We start from the raw sequence: 20,538 nt of genomic DNA on the forward strand, positions 1-20,538 counted from the left end.
GATAGTCAATGAAAATTATCCCTCGCGTATCTTAAAAAATCGACGCCATGACCTTGCCTGCAGATGAAACGGTTTTCGCCTTCTTTGGAGCCGGTTCTCCCTTTTAAGTCTATTCTTTTGATTGTTCTTTTGTCGCAGGTGTAAAGTGATGGACCCATATTTCATCCATGGTTATGAAACGACGCAAAAATTCTGCTTTGTTGCTATTAAATTTCGCTAAACACTCAAATGAAACATCTTCACGACACTGTTTTTGCTCGAGTGTGAGCAAACGCGGCACCCATCTTACACACAGCTTTCTCATGTCAACATTTTCAGTTAATATGCGATGTACCGCACTTTTTGAAATGCCTACTATGTCCGCTAGCTCGCGCACTTTCAGTCGACGATCATCCAGTTGTGAACCACTTTGTGAATTTTCTTTAAAATTTCTGGAGTCGTCAGCTCATTTGGTCGACCACTGCGATGCTCATCTTGGCAGCTCGTACGGCCTCGTTTAAACTCTGCTACCCAATATTTTACTGTTGTTAACAAAGGAACAGACTCACCCAGAGTAGAATCCAGTTCAGCTTTTATATTGGTTGGGCTGAGGCCTTTTAAATAAAAGTATTGTATCACATAACGATAACCAATTTTCTCCATTTTCACAAATTCACTGAAAACGTTCACTATTGATGGCTGCCAAACCAATACTAAACAACGTGGCATCTTCAAACTTGTAACATATGGTTTATAGATTGTATACTTTCTAATACATTGATATTTTTCAAACTACTACCGACATCTCTAGGTCCGGTCGGGTACTTCTGGGACCACCCTCGTAAATCAAGTTAAAACCGGAAGACTACAGAAAGGCCCAGAGTTTTGTTTAAGATTGATGTTTGATAATGCGAAATCATATTTCTCAAAAGCTGTAAGGAGATAAACAAAACATACATATAATCAAATTAGGTTTCGAAGTGACGTAATAATTGGAAAAAAACTTAATTATCACTACGAGCGTATTTATACATATATCGGAGTGTGGCTTAGTATTCATTCAAATATAGCAACTTCACATTATAACATCTATGTAATAAAACAATTAAATTCCAATGGCCTGCGATATTAATTTGTTGCTTAATAAAATGCCGTTTTATAATTTCGAATAGTTCCTAAGATCCGAAATCTGAAAAAATCTTTTTTATTTTTTTATGACGTTATTTAAAATTGTATAATAAAATAAATAACACGTTGTTAAAGGCACTTTTTTTCTTCTACGAGATGACGTTTTCAGAATTAAAATTCGACGTTTTGTTTTTGAGATACCATCATCAACTTTTTTTTTCAAATACGGTCCTGGATTTCTAACATCTTATTTTGTTGAACTACATTTTTTTTAAAACTTATGACTTATTAAACTTTTTTTTTATTTTTAACTGATTTAATAGCAAAAACTGAAAATTTCCATAATTAAAAAAAAATCTTAATATGGACCTGCTTTTATTTTTTTTTTAATATAAGTATCGACTTATTTTTAATAAGAGCTAATCCACCCCGTGATTTAATTTTATAAAATACCTATGAAGTATCATCAAATTTTATATTAAAAACTCACATTTTTTACAAGACAGTTAAAATTACCGATTATATAAATAACTAAATAAACCATACTTTAAACATCTAATATATTTTGAAAAAACTACTGTAACAAAAAGCAAAGAAATATATTAGTAAATATGACGTACTTTTTGTCGAATCCTGCCACCCAAAAAGCTAAATAACAATTAAACTTATTTGGTTAACTAACTAAATTTTGATTATAATAAAAAAATACATAAAATGCTCAAATAATCTTCCTTCAACTTCGATGTAATTTTGAATCCGCCGGCGCAGATTACTCGTGACTGCCCGTTGGATCATTCTTCCTCTTGCCCATGAATTTGTAATTTTTGAAGTAAAATTGTGGCGTAAAATATTTATATTTTGAAAATTTTCTTTAAATACACGGTCTTTTAAATATCCCCATAAAAAATAATCAAGAGGTGACAAATCGAAGCGAACTGCTCCTTGGTTTCCAATCCACTTATTGGAAATCTTCGTCATCTAGGGGATCAAATATATCGTTTTGTAGCAATTTTAGGTATTGTTCGGAATTCAAATTTCTAATATAGAAAACTGGCCCTAAAATTTTGTTTCCCTATAGCCCAATCCAAACATTAAACGACTCCCGTCCTTGTCTTCGAATTTGCTAATTTTGATACGGATTATTTACTTATTATTTCTGTTAAAAAAATCACTCGTGGAGAAATTCATCACATTCATAGGTCTGTATTATTTTGTTCAAAAAATTCTTATCTTCATGTAACATTGCATTAAGCCAATTGCAAATTCTTGCACTGTTTCCTGGCTTACATTCTTGGCTAATATGGATTCTATATATATGGTCGATACCTATTTTTTTTTAATTCTCTGAATCTGCGTCTTAGGTATATTTATGGATGAATACCTTAAAGCTACCTATATATACTACCTATGGATGGATACCTTAAAGAAAATTGGTGTGAGGAACCGCGAGGATTTACCGCAACCTTTAACAAAATACCTTACTTATTATGTTATTGTAAAACGTGACTTTAAAATAATAAGGCTGCTCTCTACCTATTATAATCTTTCAGTCTAAATTTCTCGTTCTGAATTTAAAATTCGAAAATATAATATTTGGATTGTTTTCACTCCACATCTTAATATTTGTTGGTAGTAAATGTGGCTTTATTCGTGTACAAGATATTTTTTAAAAGGCGCAGTCATCTTTAAGGTACATCCCTTTTAACCACATGCAATAAACTAATTTGGCATTTGAATCCCTTTCTTTCAAGTATTTTGGTTTAAAAGATTTTATACCATTTTTTTTGGATCAACCAATTTGAATAGCCAACTTTTTGATGCACTTAAATTTCAAGTAGCATCTCTTAAGCCTATTCTTTTTTATTAAAAAATTAAATTAAATATGTATTGCATTTTCTTCATGCAGGCAATCGCATAGCTCATTTTCTTCTTGTATTTCAAAATTTACCAAAGTATCCACATTGGCTCCAGTATAGTTACTATGTAATATGTTTTTGTTCCAAAAAAATCTTTCCTGTTTCGCCAATCATCCCTAAAATGCTCCATCAAATGATTTAAACTTTTTTTCTGGTATGGAATTATCTAGTGGTAGCGTGCTAAGCTGTATGTTGTCTTCTCATTTTCCCTTCTTAAGAAGTGATGGGAATCAGTGAGAATCAGAAACTGTGTCACCCAATGATGTAAACCGATAAAATTGAGACTACTTGATCTTAATTTTAACAATGGTTTTGTTATGTTCATTCTCAATTTTTTTAAACTGAAGTCTTTTGCATTCTGAAATTCCCTTTATTTTTTTATACCTTTTCCAGTTCTTTAACATTATACATTTGCCAGTCAAGGCAGAGTGTTTTTACTAAACCCACTTCCGAATATATTTCAACGTTTTTTTCTTTTGTTGTAATGATTGGATGTCTTATGAACTTAAAGCACTAAAAAACAATTTTATTTGACTGGTCTTACAGGAGTTAAAAGCGCGTGGAATAACAACTTAACGTCCAAACAACAACTACTAGAATAGATAATAAAAAGTGGAATAGAATACGCACAACTTGTTTATTTGAATATATCCGCTTTTTTTTTATCAAAATTTGGATGTATCCGGTTTTGCACCCAAACTCCTCAATTGTCCTCCATAAATAATGAAAATGGATAACGATAACGTGGGCGACGTCATTTATAAAGACTAAGACTAACAGGGACCCCAGATTATTAAATTAGAAAATTATTTGATATGCCAAAAGCCTTGAGTTTGTTTAATAGTATATAATAGTCAATCTTTTCGAAGGCCTTACAGATGTTGGTAAACACCACATCCGCCTGATTCCTTTTATCCAAAACATCAGCAAAAAATTTCGTAAAACAAGCCAGGTCAGTGCTGATATTTTTCACAGTCCCTCTTATCACCTGCAAGTGGTTTCTATTAGACTTCAGTTAGAATCAACCGCGTTTTTTCATGCACGTTTAAAACAAACAATAATATATTTAATTTCAGACCGGTGAAAAATTTGACTGGGACGAAACGGTCCAAGGACAATTATTAGGTGGGTATTTCTATGGATACCTGCTTGGTAGCCTTCCAGGTGGAATGGTAGCCGAAAACTTAGGTCCAGTTTGGACAATCTTTGGTGCCACATTAATTTCCGGCATATTAAATAGCGTATGCGTATGGATCGCCCCTGTACATTGGGCCGGACTTATGGTTGTGCGGTTCTTGATTGGACTGGTTGGCGTAATTTACCATGAGTTTGTTTATTACTTAATCTTATAAGAAAAACTTTTTTAGGGCTTGGTATATCCAGCATTACAAACACTAATTGGCCGTTGGGCGGTACCGCAGGAGCGTACGGTTTTTGTGGCTTGTTTAATGGGAAACACGCTTGGAACATCAATGACTTGGGTTATAGGAGGGATTGTGACCAGAGCTTATAAATGGCCTTGGGGTAACTGTCTTTTTTTTTAGTTTTAAAGTTGATTATTATAAAATTTGGGTATTTTTAAAATTAAACTTACGTGAGTATTGACAATGCAATTCATTCAGCGAGCTCCACCATGTATACAGCAAGAGATTTAGAGTACCATGAAACAAAAATGTTTACGATTTACTGTACTGACCCATCTAATAAAGATTAAGTTTACTCACCGGGGAACCTCGGTCCCCTTGATTCAGTCATGCCAACAACCATCAATATAGTTACTTTATGTTTGCCTATAATTTACATATATATGTCTTCTTTCTTCGACGACTAGCTAGTGTCCCCTAAAATAGTTAAGGCTACCCCAGACGCTCCACTGCCGCTAAGCAGTAAGCATCTCAACACTCGGAAACTAAGATAACATATACCGAGATCTTAGAATCCAAATGTGTCAATCGAGAAGACAAGTGAGGGCCCTCTATAACTCACAAGACCAACTCGAAGGAACTGCGCGCTCAGAGGGCATCCCTGTCGATTGCTACACAATCGACCACAACCTGGTAATACCTCGCTAAACAGCGACAAACTCTGGTATACCATAAAACTCTAGCCATGGACTTATACAACAACAATATAAAATATTACTCACATGTCGACATGATTAACCTGTGCACAAAACAATCACAACCATTCTAATATCCACCTAGTGGACAAACACCACCACACCTGGTCAACTATGACCACTCTATACATGGCTCTTTATAAGTGCTAGCACTCACTGACTCTTTTACTTCTTTGGGTCTCTCTCAATCTCTGCTTATATTATTATTTATGTTTAGGGTATAGATTTTCAAGGATATAAGATAATTCTCGGGCGGTTGAGACACTTATAAATGAATACAGGGTGTTTAGAAAATATACGTTTATTAAATATAATAAATTACTTTAGGATATTTTACATTCGGCCAACCTGAGAAAAAGTTGCGTCCTCGCAACTCGCCACTTTATTCTGAGTCAGATGGCAAGGGAACTCCACTCTTCTACACTCTCGCTTTGGGTATCATCTGAAACTCCTCCAGGTGGTATCCAAGGCTTCATGCGATCAACTGCGATCACATTGTCGTATTTTTTAGTAGAACTTTGCGTAGAATTAGGCATATCTTGTACTCTATATTTGTCGTTTGGCAATATTTTTTTTATGACCATGGGACCAGCATATTTAGGACTTAACTTTTTACTTTGACCGTCCACGGTTTTATTCATTAATATTAAAATAAGGTCTCCTACTTGATACTTCCTTGCGGGCTTACGATGTTGATCAAATCATCTCTTTTGCTTTACTTGATTTTCCCTGTTATTTGAGGATTCGTTTCTAAGTGTATCAATATCTTCTCTGTTCTTCCTTAACTGGACAATAGTTCTGGGTATAGCATGCTTTCTTCGAGGTTCATATCTCGCAGATGCTTCTATAAGAAGGTCTCCTTCATAGTCCACCTTACTGATCACTTGAAGATTGTCAATATGATCGGCAGGTATGACAGTTGACTTTAATTAACCATTAAGCTATTTTGCTTTTCGGAGCAGCTTGTTTAAAATTGTCACTAAATCTTAACTGTTTACTGTCTTTTACCACTATCACTCCCGGCAGATCAGTAAAGATCTAGCCAATTAAAAGTGGAACTTTTTGTAAATGATCAGTTACTACTAAAAAATTTACAATTCTATGTACATTGTCGATTTGTATCGGTAACGTTGTTTTTCCTAACGCTTTTACCTGATTTAATCCATAGCCCTTTATTATAACGTCACAGTTTTTCTCAATGGATAAATTTAATCTATTTGCATCACTTTCGCGTATAATACTACAACTGGAACCAAAATCAATATATGCTTTACACTTCTTATTATCTATAATAATATCCTTAACATATTTTTTATTTGTTTGAGTCTCCAGTCATAATACTTGTTTAGTTCCTTTGATGCACAGTTTTCCTCCTTGTGTCCCATTTTCCCACATTTGACATTTAATTGACTTTACACAATTTTGTGCTCGATGCCCTAAGGAGCCGCATTGATAACAACTTCCATTTGATGTCTTGGTATGTGATCGATGCTTTATAAAATTCCTTCTGTGAAATTTATTTTATATCTTATAAATGGGCGCTTTAACTGTCTCGCGATTAGGTCCATTTTGTTGGGGTTTTTCGCAGGTCTTGAAAAAAATGTAAAACCTCTTGTCTGAAAAGCATTAGCTTTAGCAGCTGCTTTTACTGTAGGGTCATATATGCCTCGTATCATACATGACACTGCACTCTTATCAAATATTTGGCACTGGTTTAATAAAGCAAATTTTTCGTAATAATAATTAAAATAAATAAAATAAATAATAATGGCTTTATTTGTACTTTTGAATAGTGTACATAGGCGAAGTCTAGCCAAAGGCTAATCTACTTAACCTATTTAAAAAATGTAAGCAAAATTTTAGATAGCACAACAGAAAGAAAATAATTAACTTTTATAATGGCAACACTAATAGTAATATAAAAATAAATAGATATACATCCATTGGTCCATAAAAATTAAAAATTATGAAATAAGAAATACCTACTGACAATTTAGCTATTCTGTTTTGTTAAAAAATGCAGCTTTAGTTTTTTTCTTGAAACCCGCTACTGACATTTCTTTTATAGGATTTGGAACAAGGTCATTGTAAATTGCCACAGCATTATAGAGAAAACTACGACGAAAGAAGGCTGTTTGATATTTAGAAATTGACAACTTATTTATAAATCTTAGATTTTCTTCATGCAAATTTTCCCGAAAAGTAAGTTTTTTTGCGGAGGTAGGGAGGAGTAGAAGACGCTAGCAGTCTATGCACAAAAACCGCCAATTGCAAAGAGAATAGATTTTCCACGCGCAGCCAACCAAGTTCACATAGCCTTGCAGAGACTCTATCATATTTTCTTAGTCCATAAATAAATCTGCAGCATTGATTTTGCAGCTTTTGCAAACGGTACGCAGTGATTTTGTCTAAACATGGAAAATAAACAATATTGCAGTAATTCATAATAGGTAGTACTAAAGACTCACACAGCTTTTTCCTTACTTTAAAATTAATTATACCTCTGTTTGCATACAATGGCTTTAAAGAATAGTATGACTTCTTAATGACTTATTATGACTATACTGATATACTTATGACTTCTTAGAAACGTGTAACTTAAAGCGCAATTTATCATCCAAAAGCAATCCAAGATTTTTTTGCACATTTAACCATACTCAGCTGATTACCTCCCAAAAAAAAGCTTTAAACCGTTCAATGCAAATCTTTTTTTGTTCTTAGAGGTAAAGCACATAACACAACACTTTGAAGGATTGAGTTTTAAATTATTTTGAGAAGAAAAGAAGGAAATTCTAAAAAGATCGTCGTTTCTTTGATTTGATTCGTCTTATACAGATTCAGCTTTAAAAGAATGATAAATTTGCATATCATCTGCGAACTACTGGATCTGGTAGTATTTTACAACTTTAAACAATTTAGAAACGTACATCAGAAATAAGAGAGGTCCCAAAACAGATCCCTGAGGTACTCCAGATGTTACATATTTGGTATTTGAAAAAGTCTGATCTTCCAAGACCACCATTTGCCTTCTGTTGGATAAGTAGGATCTAAAAAACATTTAAGAAACATTATCAAAGCCATAATAAGCCAATTTTGCTGAAAGCAAATGATGATCCAAGGTGTCAAATGCTTTGGAAAAGTCAAGCAATATAAGATTATAAGATAAGATTCCTCCGACCGTTTGACGCGCTATACCATTTCCATTAGAATATCATGAAAATTTTGTCTTAATAGAAAAGCTAAAGAATAATTTATTGTGGCAAACTGTGGTACCAAATCTGAGTTACAGTTAATCTCGACAGTTTTATACACGTCCGCATTATACACGGTCATTTCATCATTCTAATGGTATAAATGCCTTAGCTCGTCAATCCGTTGACACCACTTGTCAATGGACTGGCGACGATCTTCTGGGTTATAGTTAGAGACCACATTATCTCGAGAATTAAAAACCCTCGTTACTTGTTGATCTGTTTTATTACTAACTTGAACCACTTTTACCAAATCCTTTACGACACCTGTCAACAACGAAATTTCGCAAGAATATTTCACTACACTAATCTCAATCTACGACCATAAATTATTATTACTATAATTAAATATTATCCCAAATTAAATCGCTTAAAAAAAACTCACCTAGCTAGGTTAGTTCAACTGCAATAACACAAACAAATCTATCCTTAATAAACAGAATCACTCATTTAACTAAGTCACTAATTATTAAAGTTTTTCAAAGAACTAGTCCAATCAATGTATACTTTTACACAAAATAAATAAAATTTACATAAAATAAATAATAAGTTTATACCCGCAAATTAATCTGTGAAATAAATGCTCAAAACTAAGAACAGGTGATAACGACACTAAATATTTTTGGTTGCTTTAATCAAAATCACTACCTAAGTTGACTTTCTAGGGTCATAAATTATTTTTTTTTATTATCGACCTTTATGCCTCTTACCGCTTAATTTTGTTTTTTCAAAAAAACCCAAACATTAAACATGTAACAGACCTCCACTTGTTCATTTAGGTACAATTCCTAAAACCTTTTTCGAACTTAAATATCATATTTCGACAGCCTTTGCATTCTTTTTGTCAAGTGCCCACTCTAAGAAATTAGGCCCGTGTATTGATTATATGAACCAGGCTACAGGGTGTGACTGTATAAGTATTTCAAATTAAATTATATTTAACGTAGTTCGTAGTTATACATATATACATACATACAAACATATATATTGCGTCTTTGTACATTATGAGCTCGTGAAAGAATTGATTGCTGTACCCCACACCTGATTGTAAAATTTGGGTATTTTTAAAATTAAACTTACGTGAGTATTGACAATGCAATTCATTTAGCGAGCTCCACCATGTATACAGCAAGAGATTGAGAGTACCATGAAACAAAAATGTTTACGATTTACTGTACTGACCCATCTAATAAAGATTAAGTTTACTCACCGGGGAACCTCGGTCCCCTTGATTCAGTCATGCCAACAACCATCAATATAGTTACTTTATGTTTGCCTATAATTTACATATATATGTCTTATTTCTTCGACGACTAACTAGTGTCCCCTAAAATAGTTAAGGCTACCCCAGACGCTCCACTGCCGCTAAGCAGTAAGCATCTCAACACTCGGAAACTAAGATAACATATACCGAGATCTTAGAATCCAAATGTGTCAATCGAGAAGACAAGTGAGGGCCCTCTATAACTCACAAGACCAACTGCGCGCTCAGAGGGCATCCCTGTCGATTGCTACACAATCGACCACAACCTGGTAATACCTCGCTAAACAGCGACAAACTCTGGTATACCATAAAACTCTAGCCATGGACTTATACAACAACAATATAAAATATTACTCACATGTCGACATGATTAACCTGTGCACAAAACAATCACAACCATTCTAATATCCACCTAGTGGACAAACACCACCACACCTGGTCAACTATGACCACTCTATATACATGGCTCTTTATAAGTGCTAGCACTCACTGACTCTTTTACTTCTTTGGGTCTCTCTCAATCTCTGCTTATATTATTATTTATGTTTAGGGTATAGATTTTCAAGGATATAAGATAATTCTCGGGCGGTTGAGACACTTATAAATGAATACAGGGTGTTTATAAAATATACGTTTATTAAATATAATAAATTACTTTAGGATATTTTACATTATTCTTTGAAATTTCGAGGCTTTTCTGGCTATTTGTGATGGTATGTTTTGGGACAAACGCTAGGATATATCAATTTTAATTTCTAGGGGGACACCTTGTCATCTATGGCAAATCTAAATCAGGGTGATCCAAAAATAATATATTGCGTTATACATTTGATTTTTAAATATAAACTTTATGAAGTTTTTAATAGCTGTATAATCATGTTTATAACTAGCTCCCTTTTTTCATACCTATAATAAAATTTTAGGGATGTTTTAATAAGATAGTATATCCTAAAAATAATAATCACTATAATGCCCATAGTAACAATACTTTACTTTACACCTAGGGTGTGGAGGTGGCGTCTTAGGTGACAGAGTCCCGTTAAAAAACCCGTCACTAGCGGAATTTTGCATATTTTTAACCGCAGTAGTTGTTTGGTAGCAGAGAGCACTATACCCCGACAGCAGGAACACAATGCATGCATATGCCTAGAATATCTAATTGGCATATTCATATATACCAGGAATATCTTTGTATTTTCTATAATATATGTTAGAGCCGTCCTGAATAAAAAGAATAAAGCGTAAATTTGGCAACGCTTTGTGCCTGAGATGGTCAAGCGCGGGAGTCACGGAGGATTCCTGCCGGAGCGGCATTGCTGTCTTGAGCATTAGTCGGGTCGCATATTATAATATCGTTTATTAATAATAATTTTGTGCAGTTGTCGTTTAATGTTATAACTTTATTTTATGATTTAACTTTTTGTTTAATATCCTTTATCAGAAGTGGGATTGGCCTACAAATCCACAAAATAGCAGAATCCAGTGCTAATTCGGTTACCCTTGTTCGATCCTAAAAAAGCAGATTCGGGTGCATCCCCGTGGTATGACGAAATTCAAAAACTCTGTACGGAATTCGGTTGGAGTGGCCGGAAAATTGTTGCCAGAGCCGGAACTGTGTTAAAAGGTGAAACTAAAGTCTGGTTTGATAACTGGGAGCCAGATAGCCGGGATTGGGACACTTTTAGTGCCAATTTAATTGCATTGTTTCCACCAAAACGGAACCTTTCTGAGAAGCTGAAACGAGCTGTTGAATTTACAAGTGAGGCTTGCGAAACATACTGTGAGTATGCGAGAGAAAAAATGCTTTTATTTAATCGTACAAAAATTAAATTTTCCGAGACTGAATTAATTGATTTAATAATTGGTGAAATTAAGGAAACTTCAGTTCGAATGGGTGCACTTAATAGTGGGGTTAAGACCAGAAATGAATTATTGGTGTTATTATCTATTTACACAAAATACGTAAGAAAAAGGCCACTTGAACTTGCAGTGGCTTCGTCTTCAAAACGTCAATTATTGGTAAAGCCCAAACGTTGCTCTATTTGTAATTCCCCAAATCATATTCAAATAAATTGCCCGCATAAAGTTAAGAATTCTTATAATTTTCAATCTAATAAAGAGGGCAGCTATAGCCAAAAGGAAACAAAATCTCAAATAAAATGTGTATTTTGTCATAAATTAGGTCATACTATTGACTCTTGCTGGGCGAAACAAAAATCGGAAAATTTTGGTTAATTAAGGTTAATTTTTGTGATCATGGCTTACCAGAAAAATTAACTTTAACTATTATTAGAGGTACACCGTTGCATTGTTTAATCGATACAGGCGCTGAGTGTTCTTAAATTAAAGAAGGTATGGCACGTTCTTTAAATTGTCATATAGAACCTCATGTAACACTGCTAACCGGCCTCGGGAATAATTCTATAAAGACCATAGGTTAATCAACTCTTGTAGTGGAATTTGAAAGTTTAGCAATCGAAGTATTATTTTTCGTAGTGCAAGATTATGATTTAAACTATGAAGCAATTATCGGAAGAAATGTTGTTCGATATTCCGATATCCAAATTGTAACCGATAGCAGTGGTACAAGGTTAATCCGAACAAAGGCGCCCAATGTATCGATAAGCCTCGTAAATGAACGCGAGAGTTAAGTTGAATCGGCGGTTTCTTTCTTGGATAAACAGGACGCCGAAAATCTTAAACATTTATTGCTATCATTTCAAGAAATGTTTACGTTTGGAAATAATATTTCGAAGATTACTACGGCCGAGTTAAAAATAAAACTCACTAGTGACAAAGTAATTAATTATCACCCATATCGCATGTCGGCAATTGAAAGAGAAAAAGTTCGAAATATTATATCTGATTTATTAATAAATAATATTATAAGACAAAGTGAGTCATCATATGCCAGCCCAATATTACTTGTAAAAAAACAAAATGGAAGCGATCGTTTATGCGTTGATTACAAAGCATTAAGTAGAATAACTATTAAAGATCGATATCCCCTGCCCGTTATCGACGATCAACTTGATCGCCTTGGACATGCAAAATATTTTACTGTACTCGATATGACCGCGGGATTTCATCAAATCCCTATTGCGGAAGACTCCATTGATAAAATCGCCTTCGTGACCCCAGATGGTCAGTATGAATACTTGCGGGTCCCATTTGGTTTGTCTAATGCCCCCGCTGTCTTTCAGCGCGCTATTCATAAAGCTTTGGGTCCCCTGAAAAATACGGTAGCTTTAGTCTACATGGATGACGTTCTGATCCCAGCAAAGACAATTGAGGAGGGTTTAATTGCATTAGAACAAGTTTTAACAGCATTAAAAAGGGCCGGTTTTTTCCTAAACAAAAAATGTAAGTTTTTTAAAACCTCTGTAGATTATCTGGATAGAAATGTTTCTGCTGATGGTATCAAACCTAGCCATAATAAAGTTGACGCTTTATTTAATTCCCCAGTCCCTAAGAACGTTAAACAGGTTCGTCAGTTTATGGGGCTTGCTGGGTATTTTCGAAAATTCATTCCTGAATTTGCCACAAGAACCGCTTGGATCACAAAACTCACTAAGAAAAAAAAATTATTTTTCTGGGGCCCTGAACAAAATGAGACCAGAGAATATGTTGTTAACCATTTATCTACCCAACAATTACTAACAATTTTTGACCCAATTCTGGTAACTGAGTTGCACACTGATGCGAGCGCTATTGGATATGGAGCCATTTTATTCCAAAAACATGATTCTCAATTAAAAGTTGTGGCTTACTTCAGCAAGCGAACTACTTCCGAAGAGTCCAAATTCCATTCCTACAAGCTCGAAACTTTGGCAATAATCAATGCTGTAAAACATTCTGGAGATTGCCTTTTGGGTTTAAAATTTAAAATTGGTACAGACTGTAATGCTATCAAAGCCACTTCCCGCAAAAAGGATATTGTACCGCGTGTCGCTAGATGATAGGCTTACTTACAAAATTTTGAATTCGAAATCGAGTACCGTAAGGGAAAATATGTAGCTCAGTAGATTTCTTTAGCTGCAATCCGCCATTGGTGCCACGCGCTATTAATGTCATTACTGAGGGAACATGGCTAGAATTACAACAAATAAGGGACTCAAGCAATTCTTGCCAAAGTGCGGGCAGGAGAATCTATCGTTAGCGATTTTACAATAAAAAGTGAATATCTCTACCGTAAAATTCTTAAAAATCAAAATTTATTGGGGTTATATGTGCCAAAAGGCAACAGACTCCCCTTGATTCGTATTTATCACGACGAATAATGTCACGTGGGTTGGGAAAAATCTTTGGAAAAACTCAGGGAATTATTTTGGTTTCCAAGAATGTCCTCCTTTGTTCGACAGTATAGTATTTCAAGATGTTTGATTTGCATAACAGCAAAAAAATCATGCGGTCTAAAACAGGGCTTTTTACATCCGATTGAAAAAATAAATATACAATTTCACACAATTCATATTGTCTGCGTTGGCCCGTTTAAAATTACCGCTGCTGGATTTAAACACGCATTAATTATTGTGGACGCTTTTACGAAGTATGTAATATATCCTTTAAAAACGTTAACCGGGGCAGAAATGTGTAAGACGTTAGAGAACTCGATAACGATGTTTGGTAGAACGCCTACGCCTACGCGTATTATAAGTGACCGTGGTACAAATTTTACAGATAGAAAAGTACAATCTTTATTTTTCGATCTTAATATTTAGCATCATCAGATTGCGACTGGGGCGCCTTGCGGTAATGGGCAAGTTGAACGATACGTCGCAACAATACTAAATTTATTGACGGCTGAAGTTCAAAATAATATGTCAGAATGGGCGAGCGCGCTTCCTAAATTACAATTAACTCTTAATTCTACTATACATAAAACAACTAGCTTTTCTCCCTTGCAGTGGCGTATCCAGGATTCATTCGTGGGGGGGGCAACATGGTTTATCACCATTTAATATACAATATACTTACATATGTATGTATGTGTATGTTAGTTAATTTTTTTGGCCTATTATCGGAGATATGGTATTATTCATCAGGAAGGGAGAAATAATTACCATGTTTTTGAAATGCTTTTATTAATTTAAAAGCTACAAAAATAAAGAAAAATAAAAGATACTAATATAATATATGGATAGTAAAACAGGCAAAAGGCAAACAAAAAATTATTCTAAAGTTACAAAAACAAATTGACTCCTAAAAAAACTAAACAAGATCCAAACTCAATAAATAAAACTAAATAACAATATCAAGTTTTCTCGATTTAAGCTGCATTTCGTTAAGTACTTCCTCGGCACTAACTGAGATTTCTGGATATACATACAGAAGAGTTAAACCATTTAATCTGTCTTTACTTATTGTATTTCGTAAGTAAGTCTTTAACAATTTAAGTGTAGAAAATTTTCTTTCAGGGGTGGCTGTGCTTACAGGTAAAGTACAAAAAATCTTTAACAGTATAAATATATTGGAAAATATATCCTGATCACACATTACTAGGGCATCGAGAGCGAAGCTCAGATATTTTTCTGGTGCACAGGCTTCAAATTTTCTATACCAAAGTTTGAGCTCAGCAGAAACCATAGTAAATGAACAATTTTCTAAATCATTTTTATAAAAATTTACCAAATACTTAAGACTTTGAAGTTGATTATCAAGTTTCTTATTTACTGATGGAATCAGACAGTTAAATGATTGTAATATATCTTTATGTTTAACAAATCTCTCTTCTAATTGTAATAAGACGCAATCTAAAAACGGAATAAATATTGATATTCTGAAATATTCTTTAGTTGTGTTAGTTTCAAAATTTGCCCTATTTTTTTGTCTGCTAGTTATGCGTTGTTTTGTTATTTCTAAACCAAATAATTTGTTTATATTTTTTTTTACCTCTGCAAAAATAGTTGCAAAACTATTATCTGCTTTATGACGTAAATCTTTAAGCTCTTTTAAGCAATCTTCAGCCAGTAATATTGCTTTGCCTAAATCAATATTAACTGATTGCAGCAACTTTGATAACGGAGTGGTAAATGCAAAAACATGTTCAATTACATAAAGAGTAATGAGGAATTCTGATGTACTTAAGGTGTTTAGTAACAACTTGCTACAAGTAGATGTTTCTTTGTCTGGCCACTCAGCTATTTCTTCTAAAGCCAATACCACAGAATTTAAAAGCTCTCTCATTACGCTTACTGAATCTTGTCTTTGAACCCATCTAGTAGCACAAAGTTGTTTTAATCTGTCTCGTCTTGATCTCTCATTATCCGGCATTTCATTTACTTTTTTAGTTAAAATATTTTGACGTTTGGGAGTATTAAAAAAATTGTAAGCATTTTCAATAACACCCATGCAATTTCGTACAGCCTGGACAGAACATGCATCGGATATAGCAAGGTTAAGGGAGTGTGAGACGCAATGAACATATAAAGCTGTAGGATATTCCTTTCTTATAATAGCCTGTACCCCAGAAAACTGACCACTCATTGCCGCTGCTCCATCGTAACCCTGGCCTTTAAGATTATTTTAATCTAAACCCCAGGTTGTCAAATTTTCGATAATTGTTTTTGCTAAATTATGCTCAGTGGTTGAAGTTACAGAAATAAATTGAAGAAAGGACTCTTTAATAGATAAATTATCGCATACGTACCGAACGCAAAGAACAAACTGCTCTATTTTGGCAATATCAGTTGTCTCATCTGCCAAGATTGCATAATATTTTGCAGATTTTACTTCTGCTATTATTTTTCATAAAATATTTGTGTTACATGCATTTATTATTTCGTTTTGTATTGTACTACTTAAATATGTTGCGTTATTAACTCAATATATGTTTTTTCAAAATTTCATCACCCGCATCAATTCGAAATTTTAACAAAGATCGAAATTTACGTTCACCAGGTGTGCAAGACAATGTTTTCAAGTTATTTTATAAGTTAGTTTCAAGGATAAGCGTTCAGAATCTCGATGCCCCCTTAATGGAAGACCATTTCGCCCACAAAATATGATAGTTTTTATAATAGGTGTTAATTTTAATCTATTTTCTTGTGCCTGTTTTATGCGACTAGTAAACAATAATGTTTCTATTGACATTTGCTTATTTTCTATTACTTGTTTCCTGTTAACATAATCTAAAACTGACCTCTTATGGTATTCTGTCTGTTCATGAAGTCTTAGCTTTTCAGCGCATTTCTTCCATTTGCGATAAGGTTCCATACAAAGCATACCTACTTGCTGACTACTAGTGTAGCCGACTTCTCTTTTGCAAAAAAAGGCGCAATATTTACAATAAACTCCATATTCTTTTAAAGAGTACACTAGCCACTTATACTGTTCTAAATAGGTTCTATTAAATTTTCTTGTAAATTTCCCTTCTTTCTTCGCTGGAAAATTGAAATTTATCGGCGGAGTCCAAATTTCGCTCATTATACTAATATACTGTTCCTCAGTTAACTTATTTGCTAAAATAGTGCTAACATCATTAACAGGAAAATTTGGCGGTGTTTTTCTGAGAATAAAGTCGTTATCTCTGTTGAAGAAGTAGAGGGTGCTTCGACATTTTCTATAATATTTGGTAAGGCATCAGCTGCGGTGGACGTAGGAATATCATTATTTTCAGCTTGTTTAATTTTCTTAACAAAGTTCAATAAATTGCTTTGCACTCCCGCTCGTTTCATATTTTATATAGATAAAGCAAAAGTAACTACTCGAATTAATAGCAACTATGTGGCCATGGCACAAAACAGAAAATATGGATACAAATAAAGCAGCCGCGTGTGTCAACAATGTAAAATAACTAACGAAAACGAAACTACATGATAATGCTGTGCAACGACGCGACGCGGCGAGCGCGCGCTTTAGATGACAACAAATAACACGTGATAAGTAGGAATGTAATGAGATATCGATATCATACTAAACATACTTTTATTATATCATATTAATAAATTAATAATTTTTTTTTTATGAGAAAATAAAAGATATTTCTTTTCTCCCTAGCTTTTCTGGGGATACGCCACTGCTCCCTTGCGTCTTTTAATAGGTAAAAACACAAATATTCCTAAAATTCAGGCAATCGGTTATTCAGTTTCTGATACTAATGACGTTATTGATGTAACGAAAGATAGAAATCTCGCATACGAGCGGTTAAAATCAAGCGCTCAGGAGCAAAAGCAAAGATTTGACAGTAAGCGGCTAGACAATAAAATTGTTGGCATTAAAGATCTGGTATTCCTCCAACAACAAAATCCTAGTTGAGTCCAAACAGCACCAAAGGATCGTTTAAAGTCATTTTTTTTTATGATAACTGTTGTGAGGAACTTGATGGTAAGCACAGCAGCTATTTTTGTGGCCGTGTTAGAGAGTCAAGTACAGGTCAGGTAAAGTCCTGAAGAGTACCTCTGAACTTATACAATTATTTTATTCAGTATTAAAGTCAAGTACAGGTCAGGTAAAGTCCTGAGGAGTACCTCTGAACTTATACAATTATTTTGTTTACTGTTAAAGTCAAGTACAGGTCAGGTAGAGTCCTGAGGAGTACTTCTGAACTTATGGTGTGACATAAAACTAATGATTTATGTTAATTGAGTCTTAAGATATCAAGTAAAAGTTAAGTACTGGTCGAAGATTTTCTTAGACGTACCTCTGAACTTTTGATATATTTTGATACTGTTATCGGTATGTGGGTCTGCAATGTTCCGAAACTATGTTTCCACTTGCACTTTTGCCTCCTCTTCATATGAAGAGGAGGTGTCTCGAGATCGAGTCCCTTGTCAATCTGGCCGTGTTAGAGCCGTCCTGAATAAAAAGAATAAAGCGTAAATTTGGCAACGCTTTGTGCCTGAGATGGTCAAGCGGATGGTCCTTCGGGAGTCACGGAGGATTCCTGCCGGAGCGGCATTGCCGTCTTGAGCATTAGTCGGGTCGCATATTATAATATCGTTTATTAATAATAATTTTGTGTAGTTGTCGTTTAATGTTATAATTATATTTTATGATTTAACTTTTTGTTTAATATCTTTTATACAGGGTGTTTCCTAACTACGGTACGAAACTATACAGGGTGAATCGTTAGGTCGTTTTATGAAGAAAAGTTCCTATGAACGTATGTCGGGAGTTGCTTTGTTTCTGAGATACAGGGCGATGAAGGTTCAAAAAAATAACGGTATTTTAAAAATACTATAACTATCCTTAAACCGATTTGGTTGAAATTTGGTGCAGTTATTTGAAGTTATAAGACGCTTATTTAGCTGTAACTAGATTGAAATTATTAGGTCCAGTGGCGTGTCAGTGGGCACCACATGCTTATTGTTGAGAAAAAAACAAGGCCAATAATTGTTTTGCAGCTTTTTATTTATTTTTGTATTTAAGCAACTAAAAATACAACTTTTTCGTATCTTATATTATCTTCATATCTGGCTTTGTTTTCGAAAAAAAAAATTAAAGTATCTTTAACTCATTCTAAAAATTATCCATGGACGACAACATGAAATAAAAACCAATTAATTCGATAAACAATTTCGACCTTAAAGTAAATGAGCAAAATGCCCACCTTCTGATATAATACACGACTGCAAACGATTTGTCATTGAGTGTCTGACACGCTCAAAAATACCTGGAGTATCCCTTAAGATATCGCAATTGACAATTATCCGATTCCTCAAGTCATTCACATCTAGAACAGGAGTTTTATAAAGAAGAGCCTTCAGATGGCCCCATAAGTAGTAATCCAGGGGATTCATATCAGGACTGCGAGCCGGCTAATTTTGAGGTCCTGCACGTCCAATCCAGCAATTAGGGTAGATGACGTCGAGATGCTGACGAGCAAGAACACTGAAATGAGATGGAGCCCCGTCGTGCATAAACCACATGTTGACTCTTACTTGTAGGGGTACTTCTTCTAATAAAGTGGGTAAATGGTGTTGCAAGAAATCTGTGTAGGATTCATCTGTTAATCTTGCCGGTAAAACAAATCGGCCAATTAGGTAGTCACCAATAATTCCTATCCAAACGTTCAGCGAAAATTGTTGCTGAAAATGAGTTTCTCTAATAACGTGGGGATTTTCGTCGGCCCAAAAATAATCATTGTGGAAGTTCATAATAGCATCTCTTGAAAAATTTGCCTCGTCTGTAAATAAAATATTTGGTAGGAAATTATTATTGTGTGCCATCGTATGAATCAACCACCTGCAAAACATTAATCTTGGATGAAAATCCCGAGGCAGTAGAGCTTGTACACACTGTATGTGATATGGATGCAGGAGGTTTCTTTTTAGAACTTTCCAAACGGTTTTTGAACTGACTTCAAGCTGCAGTGCAATCTTCCTGATACTATTGGAAGGATCTTCTTCTATCGCATCAAGTATAGCTTCTTCCAGTTCAGGCGTTGTTATAGTTTCTGGTCTTCCACCACCCATATTTTTATTAAAACTCCCAGTTTCACATAATCTTGCATGTAGTTTTCTAAATGTTTTTGCACATGGAATTACTCTGTTAGGATATCTGTCCTGGTAAATTCTTCGTGCTTCTTCCGCATTTCCATTTGCTAATCCATAAATAAAGTGCATGTCGGTCATTTCATGGTTAGTAAAATTATTCATGATGGAGTAGTGAATCACTCCTAATTGACAGCTGAATTTTACTTATAGCCATTCTATCACTATCAGCTGGTCTCCAAAGCAGGTAGGTACAAAGGAGGTACTTGAATGGACTTGCCAATTATTTGTCATAAGAAGCAATGTATTTGTTATTTTGTTGTATTTCAAAAATCTGATAATAAAAATCGTCGAAGTTGAATGTTTATTATCATAGTAAACAAGACACAAGAGACCAAAAAGTCGTGCATTGGAGGGTGGACATTTTGCTCATGTACTTTAAGGTCGA

The 20,538-nt window shown here is 34.3% G+C and overlaps 1 protein-coding gene across 2 annotated transcripts in view; it reads left to right on the forward strand.

The window, feature by feature from the left end:
- Nucleotides 1-20,538, forward strand: part of LOC126744942 (sialin-like) — a 41,366-nt gene that overhangs the window by 10,142 nt on the left and 10,686 nt on the right. Inside the window, exons 3-4 of one of the 2 annotated variants that reach the window (XM_050452549.1) lie at nt 4,100-4,336; nt 4,391-4,547. In XM_050452549.1, coding sequence (XP_050308506.1) covers nt 4,100-4,336; nt 4,391-4,547 — 394 coding nt within the window. The remainder of the gene's footprint in view (nt 1-4,099; nt 4,337-4,390; nt 4,548-20,538) is intronic. The other variant, XM_050452550.1, reaches the window with a different exon arrangement.

The sequence above is a fragment of the Anthonomus grandis genome, chromosome 15 (assembly GCF_022605725.1).
Source record: "Anthonomus grandis grandis chromosome 15, icAntGran1.3, whole genome shotgun sequence".
Lineage (NCBI taxonomy): Eukaryota > Metazoa > Arthropoda > Insecta > Coleoptera > Curculionidae > Anthonomus > Anthonomus grandis.